Source organism: Salvelinus namaycush, chromosome 35 (assembly GCF_016432855.1).
Source record: "Salvelinus namaycush isolate Seneca chromosome 35, SaNama_1.0, whole genome shotgun sequence".
Classification (NCBI taxonomy): domain Eukaryota; kingdom Metazoa; phylum Chordata; class Actinopteri; order Salmoniformes; family Salmonidae; genus Salvelinus; species Salvelinus namaycush.
The window spans coordinates 31,544,650-31,558,686 of record NC_052341.1 but is presented as its reverse complement, the minus strand read 5'-3'; the positions used below and the strand labels follow the sequence as shown (position 1 = coordinate 31,558,686).

The 14,037-nt window shown below is 44.3% G+C and overlaps 1 protein-coding gene across 2 annotated transcripts in view; it reads right to left on the bottom strand.

Annotated features, from left to right (window-relative positions):
- Window positions 1-1,006: 1,006 nt before the first annotated feature.
- The window catches only part of vti1a (vesicle transport through interaction with t-SNAREs 1A), a 176,293-nt gene continuing 163,262 nt past the window's right edge, over window positions 1,007-14,037 (bottom strand). Inside the window, exon 8 of one of the 2 annotated variants that reach the window (XM_038974861.1) lies at window positions 1,007-2,362. In XM_038974861.1, coding sequence (XP_038830789.1) covers window positions 2,269-2,362 — 94 coding nt within the window. In that variant the 3' untranslated portion in view covers window positions 1,007-2,268. The remainder of the gene's footprint in view (window positions 2,363-14,037) is intronic. The other variant, XM_038974862.1, reaches the window with a different exon arrangement.

Genomic DNA, 14,037 nt, shown 5'->3' with positions numbered 1-14,037 from the left:
AGACAGAGGGAGGAGTGGTGGGGTGAGGGGGGAGACGCGAGGGAGGGAGGGACAGGGGAGAGAGGACGAGCGCTCGCAGGCACACACATAGGTGAACAGCAGACACATACACACAATATCACGTTCTTTTGCTCATGCACACCAACCTCCATGTATAGACTCACACAGACCTCCACACACACCAGTTTCTCCTTTTGATGGGAAAACCAATTGCACAGGTGCTTATCCGATGAGGTTTGTCAAACTGGCAGGGATTTCTCCTCCCTCAACCGCCTTATTTCCACTTCTGCTTCTTCTCCTCTTTGTTCGTTATTCCTCAACTTAATGATAACTCTCCACGGGCTGGCCCCACATGGGACGGACAGAGACAAACTATTTTGTTGCCCATTAATATGAACCTTTGAAGCCGCCGGGCGGCTGGAAGTGGGTGGCGGAGAAAGCCCCCCCCCCCCCCCCACCAAGCCCGCTTCCAAAATAAGACAATCCGCTCGCCCTGAAACGGAATAGCAAATGGCCTCTCTCTCGTGCGCGAGCGCGTTCTGCCACACGGAGGCAGGTTGGCTGTCTGGTCTGAGCCAGGCAGAGACCACCAGTCTTCTGTCTGTCTGTGAGTCTGTCTGTGTGTTCGAAGGAGGTGGACGTGGGGGTACCGGTGTAGGTTTTAGAGAGAGTATGTTTCTGTGTGAGTGTAATGTGTGTGACACATACATACATAATTCAGCCCTCAGGACTGGACACTGGAATCCCCCTCAACAGTCCAACATTTGCCTTGCCTCTATTTACACACATAAAATACAACAATATTAACCTGTCCACAGAGAGTAGAATGGCTTTTAACTACAAAACAAGGACTAAAACACACACAGTATTGTGAGTTGGTAAAAAGAGCATGGAACATCATTGTCAGCTTGAAGACTTCGGGTAAAAGGCTCTTATGTAAAAGTACTGCATTATTATTGTCATCATTACAACTCGACAAAAAAAAAAGAAGAAGAAATACAATAAATTACAGGACAACAGAGCAATTTCACTCATATTAATAATGACTTAAGTCTGAATTCACACACAATCAAAGCAATCCATGTTTCAATTGGTCCTGGACTATACAATACTATACAGGTCATGTGATTCGCCGGCCAAAGACGATTGGTCTGCATCAGTTCACGTCTATAATAGACTTCATAAAATATACACTTAGTATCACATAATCTTTAACGCTTATCCCAAAAGTCTATCATCAATTCTAAAACAATGTTTATAAATAAATAAACAGAACTGCTGTTGAAACCCCCCCCCCCCAAAAAGAAATATTTTTCTACGTACAGTATGTACACCTGTTAGTACAGTATGTTGCCTACTATTATCAAGTCTCTATTAATGTCTTGTGTGTAAAAACAAAATGGAGTCTGGACACTATTAAGACCCCTTACAGTCAGATAACAGTGATAGGAGTCAGTAATGTGAGGAGGGTGTATAAAAGGGGGATTTCCCAGCAAGTCCTGGGTCTCCTTCCTTGAGCTAAAACAGACGCAAACTTGTTCATGCATTTTCTATGGGTTATATATATCTTCCATCTACAAATGTATATCTCATATTCGGGCCCAACCGTGCTGAAAAAAAAAGGTGACTGAATACCACCTCTTATTTGAAGGCACTGTTCTTTGTGCTGTGCTGTATGTTCAGTTCATAAAGAGGACAGCTAGGAGCTACATGCCAGTAGGCTGGGTACATTCATATAGTAGGCCCCCATGTTAATCTTGCACACAAAGAGTTGAGTCGAGCGCCTAATAGACTAGACGTGTTGAAAGTTGGTCTGACAGAGGGAGAGAAAAGCTCCACGTACAGATATACAAGCACTCACGCGCACACACACACACACACACACACATAGAAATGGGACCCGCAAACACCTTAGGTCAGACCATGGAAGTGGCGAATGAACAACAGTAGGAAGTTGTACATATTTGAACCCGTCTAGACTATTTGAATCCCCTTACAGGCCCTCTCTACCCAGGGAAAAGATAGATCTCCAATGCTAAACGCAGTACAGTGACGACGACACCGTGAATATTATCAATAGCAATAAAAGAAACAGAGGGGGCTGTCTCAGAGAGAAAGCGAGTGAGAGAGAGACCCCTGTCAGGGCCCAGAAAGAGTGATTCATGGGCACCATTTGTTCTAATTACTCCAGAGCAAACACTTTTGTCGCTATTAATCATGCGTGTGTGTGTGTGTGTGTGTGTGTGTGTGTGAGAGCATTGGGGGAGATCAGTGCCCTCGCACATTGAAATAGATGGCCAGAATGATGGTAAGGAGGATGGTGGCGCCAAGGACGAAGACCAGGACTCGGTTCTGGATGATTCTGCAGAGAGAGAGAGAAAGAAAGAGAGAGTGAGAGGTAGAGAGAGAAAGGGAGAGGTAGAGAGAGAGAACGATAGGTAGAGAGAGAGAGGTAGAGAGAGAGAACGATAGGTAGAGAGAGAGAACGATAGGTAGAGAGAGAGAACAATAGGTAGAGAGAGAGAGAGAGAGAGAGAGAGAGAGATGTAGAGAGAGAAGGAAAAATAGGCAAAGACAGGGTTAGCCAGGGGTTACAGTAGTCTGTCTGAATCCACAGAGACATTTGAAACACTCCCAAACTTTTATGCGTTTATGTGTAACAAAATGACCGGCCCTTAACTCCGAGGTTATCATGTTTAATGGGTACCATGAGTGCCTCATATAAGGGTATTTACTGTTCACAGTGTTCCTACTGTCAAGACTGCTATCCAAAAGCGACAACACACACACACACACACACACACACACACACACACACACACACACACACACACACACACACACACACACACACACACACACACACACACACACACACACACACACACACACACACACACAAGCACAAGCACAAATACGCACGCACACACAATTTCTTGTTCCAGCATCTCCCAAACACAGACTCGTAAACACACATCCAATCACGCATACACAAAACTGCAGACAGGCTTTAAAAACATTATTTTCATAATAAAGTGGAAAATGTGGCTCACAAGTTTCCTGGAGGTAATAAAATCAGTGAATTACTGATGGAATGTGCCATAAAACGCCTCGCTCTTTTTGCACATTTCAGATTTCCCACTGTTGCCTAAGTAGACTTGACAAAAAACTTACTTTGAACAAAAAAATTATACAAAGAGAGGTAGTGAGGAGAATGAGACAAAATGAATGTGTTAGTTTGTGTGTGTGTGTGTGTGTGTGTGTTCACGTGTATCTATCTCTGTGTGTGTGTGTGTGTCCGTAGTCCCAGAAGTAGTCTCCAGTGCCTCTCCCCACACACTTCCCCACCCTCCGTCACTCCTGACAAATGACAGAATTATCACATTTGCTGACATGGGGAGGGGGAGTGGAAAGGGAATGGAGGGGGAGGTGGGCCAGTGTCCACTTCTCTAAGCAGGAGATGAATGGCCCATGCTCCAGCCATTCATCACTGGGGCTGTGGAGCTGCAACTCAGGCCTGCTCACTCACCCCCTACCTACCCCTTCCCCAGCCCCCAGCCCCAGCATCTATCCTGGCCTGAGGATAGTGGCAGTGTGCTCTTAACTCCAGCCGTAGACCTGCTCTTGCCTCTAGCCTGTGTCCTGGAATGATCTTCTATAGTCAGACACTTATCCCAGCCTGAGTTTCAGCTTCTTACACCTTCTTCTATGGCCTCCTCTTGTACATTCCCCTTTGCCCCCTGTCCACTTCCCTTTCCCCCCGGTCCACTTCCCTTTGCCCCCGGTCCACTTCCCTTTGCCTCTTGTACATTCCCCTTTGCCCCCTGTCCACTTCCCTTTGCCCCCTCTTGTACATTCCTCTTTGCCCCCTCTTGTACATTCCCCTTTGCCCCCTCTTGTACATTCCCCTTTGCCCCCTCTTGTACATTCCCCTTTGCCCCCTGTCCACTCCCCTTTGCCCCCTGTCCACTCCCCTTTGCCCCCTGTCCACTCCCCTTTGCCCCCTGTCCACTCCCCTTTGCCCCCTGTCCACTCCCCTTCGGCCCCTGTCCACTTCCCTTCGGCCCCCTGTCCACTTCCCTTCGGCCCACTGTCCACTTCCCTTCGGCCCCCTGTCCACTTCCCTTCGCCCCCTGTCCACCTTCCAGCCCCACCCTCTAAACTCCTCCCCATGTCTCAGTCCTTGCTGTCTATACTCCATCCCCAGCCTCCAGAATGATCCCCTTCCCCCCTGTCCTACTCTCACAATCCCCCTCAGTTATGACTCCTATCTCCAATCCCTAGCCCACAGCCTGAACCTATGCTACCCGAGCTCCAGTCCCAGCCTGACATAGAGAGAGTCTCCAGGGCTGCCGAGCCATCAGCCTGGAAACAGCTCGGCAGCCCTGAGAGCCCCAGCCTACACACCAACACAACACTTGTCTCTACATGCACACTTGCCGGCGTGAGCCTTTGCCTGTACGCGTGCCTGTGTCTGTATAGAGTTTAAGTGTGTCGGAGCGTGTGCCGTGAGTGATTTACGAGCGCCAGCCTATGAGCAAAAGTGCGCAAACATGTTTGTACAGTACACACGTCACTGGTTGCGTTTGTGGGCGCGCGCAGGCTACGCATGCAAGGGCGAGAAAAGACGTTTGCAATGAGAGTGAAGTAAGCTATGACATAACACTCCCCCTGACGCTCTGAGTATACCCATTCGCAATGTTTATCAGAGATTGATTTGAATAAATGGGCCTCGTCTCCGTGGCCCTGGCCTCTCCTGATAGGGTCCTGGCACTGCAGCATTTGCATAATGCAGAGCCGATTGGGGGGAAAAGCGGGGGAAACATTAATCAGCGCGTGTTTAGCTAGGCCACATCTCCCCCATGTCTCCCTTTAATTGCCATTCATTATTCAGCATGATTATTTACCCGCAAACGCCCCAACAGAGACACTAGCGTGTTACTGTATGTGATGTGTTTTGGGGATCCTGCTGTAAGTTCATTTTACAGCTGAGGAGGAGGGGTTGAGATGAAAGAGGGAGGGGGGTTGTGGGAAGTTAGTTTTGGGCTGGCGAAAACTTGGTTAGGGGGATAGGGAAGGCGAAAACTTGGTTAGGGGGATAGGGAAGTACCACCTTAAAATAAGTTGTATTTAATATGCTTAATAAACTATTTATAAGTAGTGTAGCTATCGGCCTATACTACTGATAAATGAGTCTTCTAGTGTTCATAACCATTTATTAACAAGGCATGCATTATAAAATGACTAAATTAGCATTTATTATAATTTAGAAAGCATTTATAAGTATAATGGGGTATCCTATAGAGCGACTTTTTTAAATTTTTATACACTACACCAAAAAAAGATATACTCTCCTTAAAAAGGAGACCCGCCATTTAGTGTCAGAAGCTACCGTACCTGTAAACTTCCAGTCATTGGGCTAACGCTAGTCAGCATTGGCTTGCGAAACTAACTTCCCTCAAACTGCACGCAGAGACATAATTAATGGTGTCAACGAGTTCATCGGACTCCGGGTAAGTAGAAAAACGGCTCAGTTGCGTGAATCCCGCCGTATCCCCTTACCACTTAGCCTAGCGAAGATTCGGTCCATTTCTCTGAAGCCCTATTTCTCGTCATATTTTAGACTTCATATCCGCCTTTACATAAGAACACAACATGCATATATTGAAATCGCTAACTAGGGGGTGTCTAGTTCATTGGATATGGGAAATGCCACCGGGAAAGTGGATTGGAGAGGAGGAGAGGACCAAGGGCTGGTCTGTTTGATGCCAGCCAGGTCATTTGAATGAATGAGTAAAATGCATGGGACTGGGGGAGCCCTCTCCTGCCTACAGTAATGTAGATGAATATACCGGTGGTTAGGGGCCTCTGAAAACACTCTGCGAGGGGGAGGAATAGGCCCCCAGGCCACCCCTTCAACCCCCTCACGCTCAGGCTGCCAGACGGGGAGGAGGAGAGGAGTCCAGAGCGGAGGAGAGGAGCGAGGGATTAGAACGCAGTCATAATTCACTTAAGCCATGTTTCAATCCATTTACTAAACAGTGTCTATGACACTTTAAAGAGCGTAAGCCCTGCCCTCTGACAGCCAGTGAAATGAACCCCGGAACCCCCACGACAGAGAGAGAAGCTAGAGGTGTGAAAGGAGGAATATTCAATTGGTTTGGCTAGTTAGAGGCTGTCTCTCTGTAAATTAAAAAGAGCATTCAAACGTATATCCGACTGTGCCCAACGGCATGATGATAGTAATCTACATGCAAGTCACTCAAAAAAAAAGGATCACCTATCTGTGTCATGTGTTCATTTGAATTGTTCACTACAGTCCATCACAAAGCGGATGAATGAAATCAAATCAGAGTTTATTTGTCACGTGCGCCGAATACAACCGGTGTGGACCTTACAGTGAAATGCTTACTTAACCAACAGTGCGATTTTTAAGTAAAAAATAGGTATTAGGTGAACAATAGATAAGTAAAGAAATAAAAACAACAGTAAAAAGACTGTGAAAAATAACAGTAGTGAGGCTATATACAGGCACCGGTTAATCGGGCTAATTGAGGTAGTATGTACATGTAGGTATGGTTAAAGTGACTATGTATACATGATATACAGAGAGTAGCAGTAGCGTAAAAGAAGGGTTGGCGGTTGGTGGGACACAATGCAGATAGTTCTGGTAGCCAATGTGTAGGGGCACCGGTTAGTCAGGCTAATTGAGGTAGTATGTACATGAATGTATAGTTAAAGTGACTATGCATATATAATAAACAGAGAGTAGCAGCAGCGTAAAAGAGGGGTGGGGGGGCAATGTAAATTGTCTGGGTAGTCATTTGATTACTTGTTCAGGAGTCATATGGCTTGGGGGTAAAAGCTGTTAAGTAGCCTTTTGGTCACAGACTTGGTGCTCTGGTAACGCTTGCCATGCGGTAGCAGACAATTTTTAGGGCCTTCCTCTGACACTGCCTGGTGTAGAGGTCCTGGATGGCAGGGAGCTTAGCCCCAGTGATGTACTGGGCCGTACGCACTACCCTCTGTAGAGCCTTGCGGTCGGAGGCCGAGCAATTGCCGTACCGGGCAGTGATGCAACCAGTCAGGATGCTCTTGATGTTGCAGCTGTAGAACCTTTTGAGGATCTGAGGACCCATGCCAAGTCTTTTCAGTCTCCTGAGGGGGAATAGGCTTTGTCGTGCCCTCTTTACAACTGTCTTGGTGTGTTTGGACCATTCTTGTTTGTTGGTGATGTGGACACCAAGGAACTTGAAGCTCTCAACCTACAGCCCCGTCGATGAGAACGGGGGTGTGCTCGGTCCTCCTTTTCCTGTAGTCCACAATCAAAAACCAGATCAGTCAGCGATAGTATTGTCCCCATTAATATAATCCAATTGACCTAATTTGCAATGATACCTTTTGCTACAAAGTTGTCCATCTAACAGATATCTACACTGCAAAGATGATAATTCACACAAAGAGATTAATTTCAGTCTACCAGCCACATACGATTACAAGCCATATTTATTCAAATGAAGTCACGTAATGCCATCGTAAAATTCTCCAAACATATCTTTGACCAGAGAGTTTCAGTTTGAAAAACATGGTTTATTCTACCTTATAGCAGATCCAGCTCTGAGACATCACATCTCCAGACAGAACAGAACTTATCAAACCCGGATCCATCCTCTGTGTATGACACTTGACATAAGAGAAAAGAATGGGAGGGGTGGAGAGGTGACTTGGGATAAGCCTTATACACCCCCCCCCCGCGCACCTTCTCATGAGGCCCGTCTGTGATCCCCCAACATTCTCTCTCTCTCTCTCTCTCCCTCTCCTCAACAAGCAACCAAGCAGTTCACTAAAGAGCAAAGCAGCTGTGGCACTGCCCAAAGACGGGCGATGCTGTACATGCATGCAAGTGAGGGAGAGAGGGGCAAGAGGAGGGAGAAGTATAAGAGAGACGGGGGCGGGGGGGGGGGGGGGGGGGGGGGGGGATAGGAGAATGAAAATGAGAGAGAAGCAACAGAGAGCGCAGAAACCCTAGAAGAGTCCGTTTACCCGGAGAAGGAGGCTGGGAGAGAGCCTCCTCAGAGACAGATGAAAATAATGAGGACTTTTCTGTCAGGAAAGATTTACAAAATCTTACCCATGTTATTAAAATTTAAAATCTCAATTTTTTTTTCTCTTTTCCCTCTCCCTTAGTGTATTTTCTTCACAGCACATCCTTATTACCAGTCCTAATGAGGCCAGGGATACACCTCTATGGCGTGAGAGTCAGTGAGACGGTGGGTGTGCGCGCGCGCGCATGCCCTAAAGCCCCACTCACACCCCCTCTCTGCTGGCTCTCTGAGGTGGACTTGTGGACATACAGACACACATTCAGACAGACAGACAGACGGACACAGCACATCACTACTACCTTAGAAAACAAACTTAACACCCAGAGATTCTCCCCCCCCCCCTCCTTTCCACTACTAGGCCAATAAAACTAAAATCAATGTCTGTCTGACCAATTCTGGTTCTTTCTCTCTAAATTCTGGGAATATGCAGCATGGGACAGGAGTGGAGGAGAGGATAGAAAAGAAGGGAGGGAACGAGGGAGGGGAAAAGAGGGAGGAGGGAGGGGTGCCTGAAGGCTCAATGCGTTCACAAATAGTGAGAGTAATGGAAATGGTGCAGAAAGCTGGGAGGGGGGGCGAGCCCTGACTAACGCGTTTGCTTGTGATCGTGAACTAATACAAATAAATATTTGATTCTATTGCCCATCTTCACACCCCTCCTTCCTCACTCACACTCATGTCAAAGTACTCTGTTTAAATTGATCGATTCAATGGAAAGAGCCGTAAGAACTTGCCTTGTTTCTAATGAATGAAACAGATCTAGTAAAAAGAGTCAAATCAGCATCAACAGCACACTGTACAACATACATGTGTTCAGACATAGATTGTGTGCAAAGAACCACATATAAAAAACAGTCATAAACATAAAACTATTTGAGCTGCTGGACTAACAGCTTGGATAATAGGCTGACCTGAAGCAGTGTGATTTTATCCCTTTGTATGCATGTTCTGCCCATTGCCCCAAGGGTGCATTCAAGCTAAATAAGATTTTTTAAACTCACACACACACACACACACACACACACACACACACACACACACACACACACACACACACACACACACACACACACACACACACACACACACACACACACACACACACACGGCTGAAAAAAATAGAGCTCTTTAATTGCATGTTATTTACTTTAAAAACTCCCCGACATCATGTAATTCCCGAAGGAAAAACAGTACTTATGCACAAATACATACTATCACACTCTAGCCAGTACTGAATGCTGTATCTCAATAGGAACCTGAATGTTATTATACATACTATCACACTCTAGCCAGTACTGAATGCTGTATCTCAACAGGAACCTGAATGTTATTATACATACTATCACACTCTAGCCAGTACTGAATGCTGTATCTCAATAGGAACCTGAATGTTATTATACATACTATCACACTCTAGCCAGTACTGAATGCTGTATCTCAATAGGAACCTGAATGTTATTATACATACTATCACACTCTAGCCAGTACTGAATGCTGTATCTCAACAGGAACCTGAATGTTATTATACATACTATCACACTCTAGCCAGTACTGAATGCTGTATCTCAATAGGAACCTGAATGTTATTATACATACTATCACACTCTAGCCAGTACTGAATGCTGTATCTCAATAGGAACCTGAATGTTATTATACATACTATCACACTCTAGCCAGTACTGAATGCTGTATCTCAACAGGAACCTGAATGTTATTATACATACTATCACACTCTAGCCAGTACTGAATGCTGTATCTCAATAGGAACCTGAATGTTATTATACATACTATCACACTCTAGCCAGTACTGAATGCTGTATCTCAACAGGAACCTGAATGTTATTATACATACTATCACACTCTAGCCAGTACTGAATGCTGTATCTCAACAGGAACCTGAATGTTATTATACATACTATCACACTCTAGCCAGTACTGAATGCTGTATCTCAACAGGAACCTGAATGTTATTATACATACTATCACACTCTAGCCAGTACTGAATGCTGTATCTCAATAGGTACCTGAATGTTATTATACATACTATCACACTCTAGCCAGTACTGAATGCTGTATCTCAACAGGAACCTGAATGTTATTATACATACTATCACACTCTAGCCAGTACTGAATGCTGTATCTCAACAGGAACCTGAATGTTATTATACATACTATCACACTCTAGCCAGTACTGAATGCTGTATCTCAACAGGAACCTGAATGTTATTATACATACTATCACACTCTAGCCAGTACTGAATGCTGTATCTCAATAGGAACCTGAATGTTATTATACATACTATCACACTCTAGCCAGTACTGAATGCTGTATCTCAATAGGTACCTGAATGTTATTATACATACTATCACACTCTAGCCAGTACTGAATGCTGTATCTCAACAGGAACCTGAATGTTATTATACATACTATCACACTCTAGCCAGTACTGAATGCTGTATCTCAACAGGAACCTGAATGTTATTATACATACTATCACACTCTAGCCAGTACTGAATGCTGTATCTCAACAGGAACCTGAATGTTATTATACATACTATCACACTCTAGCCAGTACTGAATGCTGTATCTCAACAGGAACCTGAATGTTATTATACATACTATCACACTCTAGCCAGTACTGAATGCTGTATCTCAACAGGAACCTGAATGTTATTATACATACTATCACACTCTAGCCAATACTGAATGCTGTATCTCAACAGGAACCTGAATGTTATTATACATACTATCACACTCTAGCCAGTACTGAATGCTGTATCTCAACAGGAACCTGACTGTTATTATACATACTATGACACTCTAGCCAGTACTGAATGCTGTATCTCAACAGGAACCTGAATGTTATTATACATACTATCACACTCTAGCCAGTACTGAATGCTGTATCTCAACAGGAACCTGAATGTTATTATACATACTATCACACTCTAGCCAGTACTGAATGCTGTATCTCAACAGGAACCTGAATGTTATTATACATACTATCACACTCTAGCCAGTACTGAATGCTGTATCTCAACAGGAACCTGAATGTTATTATACATACTATCACACTCTAGCCAGTACTGAATGCTGTATCTCAACAGGAACCTGAATGTTATTATACATACTATCACACTCTAGCCAGTACTGAATGCTGTATCTCAACAGGAACCTGAATGTTATTATACATACTATCACACTCTAGCCAGTACTGAATGCTGTATCTCAACAGGAACCTGAATGTTATTATACATACTATCACACTCTAGCCAGTACTGAATGCTGTATCTCAATAGGAACCTGAATGTTATTATACATACTATCACACTCTAGCCAGTACTGAATGCTGTATCTCAATAGGAACCTGGATGTTATTATACATACTATCACACTCTAGCCAGTACTGAATGCTGTATCTCAACAGGAACCTGAATGTTATTATACATACTATCACACTCTAGCCAGTACTGAATGCTGTATCTCAACAGGAACCTGAATGTTATTATACATACTATCACACTCTAGCCAGTACTGAATGCTGTATCTCAATAGGAACCTGAATGTTATTATACATACTATCACACTCTAGCCAGTACTGAATGCTGTATCTCAATAGGTACCTGAATGTTATTATACATACTATCACACTCTAGCCAGTACTGAATGCTGTATCTCAACAGGAACCTGAATGTTATTATACATACTATCACACTCTAGCCAGTACTGAATGCTGTATCTCAACAGGAACCTGAATGTTATTATACATACTATCACACTCTAGCCAGTACTGAATGCTGTATCTCAACAGGAACCTGAATGTTATTATACATACTATCACACTCTAGCCAGTACTGAATGCTGTATCTCAATAGGAACCTGAATGTTATTATACATACTATCACACTCTAGCCAGTACTGAATGCTGTATCTCAATAGGAACCTGAATGTTATTATACATACTATCACACTCTAGCCAGTACTGAATGCTGTATCTCAACAGGAACCTGAATGTTATTATACATACTATCACACTCTAGCCAGTACTGAATGCTGTATCTCAACAGGAACCTGAATGTTATTATACATACTATCACACTCTAGCCAGTACTGAATGCTGTATCTCAACAGGAACCTGAATGTTATTATACATACTATCACACTCTAGCCAGTACTGAATGCTGTATCTCAACAGGAACCTGAATGTTATTATACATACTATCACACTCTAGCCAGTACTGAATGCTGTATCTCAACAGGAACCTGAATGTTATTATACATACTATCACACTCTAGCCAGTACTGAATGCTGTATCTCAACAGGAACCTGAATGTTATTATACATACTATCACACTCTAGCCAGTACTGAATGCTGTATCTCAATAGGAACCTGAATGTTATTATACATACTATCACACTCTAGCCAGTACTGAATGCTGTATCTCAATAGGAACCTGAATGTTATTATACATACTATCACACTCTAGCCAGTACTGAATGCTGTATCTCAATAGGAACCTGAATGTTATTATACATACTATCACACTCTAGCCAGTACTGAATGCTGTATCTCAACAGGAACCTGAATGTTATTATACATACTATCACACTCTAGCCAGTACTGAATGCTGTATCTCAATAGGAACCTGAATGTTATTATACATCATTTTCCACAAGAGCGTATTAGTGTAATTACCCACTGGATCTCATAATGAAAGTAGGAGTGATTTTTTTTTGGGGGGGGGGGGTACTAGTACATGCTCATATACACCACAACGAGGGCTTTTTTTCCCTTCCCACACGCGTCCTCCGACAGGCTTGTTCATTCTCTAGCTCTATTTGCTGTATTCTACATTCTGTGCCACGGTTGGGAGGGAGTCTGTCTCCGTTTGGAGTCCGTGGTCTGAGCGAGGTGCACAGCCACTCCATGACGGAGCACCCTTTCCTTTTTTTAACGAGCTTCGCACCGACGCATGAGAGCAGCACCGGGGCTCTACAAGTTCATCCATTTTTTATTTGGCGGCTAACAACCCAGCCAGCAGCCGAGGCTGGGACTTGGACCTCTACCTGGAAATGTGTTGGAGGGAGGGGAGGAGATGGAAAGTGTGGTATGGAGGGAGGATGAGATGCAGAAAGGGAGAGAATGAGAGAGAGAGGAGATATATAGAGAGAAGTTGGGCACTGAGTGTGTGTGTGTGTGTGTGTGTGTGTGTGTGTGTGTGTGTGTGTGTGTGTGTGTGTGTGTGTGTGTGTGCGTGTAAAAGAGAGCCAGGCAAAGAAAGTGAGAGAGGAGAGCGAATGAGGGAAAAAAAATAAGGGGAGAGAAAATACCTTGTTTGCAACTGTTTCTGGAATTTTCAAGAACTTTTGCCTGTAGTGGTTTCAGGCAGCCGCAGCCTCCTGTCCCGGTGAAATGTACAGGTGGCTTTTTGAGGCTCTCTCTTACTTTTATAGGTACACAGATCACTTCCCTAGCTGGCAGCCTGACAGAAAAGTAACTCTCTTTCCTTCCCTCCCTTTCTCTACAATCTCTCTCCCCCCCTCACCCCCGCTCCCTTTCCTCGCTTCACGTTCTCCTTTTCTGTTTTCGACTTACCTTCCTCTCTATTCTTTTAGTTGAACCACTTTCTCCTTCTCCTCACCTTCACATGATCTCTCCCACCCTGCTTGCCTTTCGGTCCCCCTTTTGTCTTTTCTTGCATCCCATATTACACCCTTTCCCCTATTCTCTTTACACCCCCTCCTTTTAATATGTGGATAATATGTGCATTGTGTGTCCTGCATACTTCACTTATCTCCAATAGGCATCTCGGAAACAAACAAATAGCTGGAGAAAGGACAGAGTACTTTTTGGACTATGTCCACAATGGGGCTTCTTCTTCTAATATAGTGGCATTTAATTAGGCATATTGCAGAGGTAGGCCCCCCCA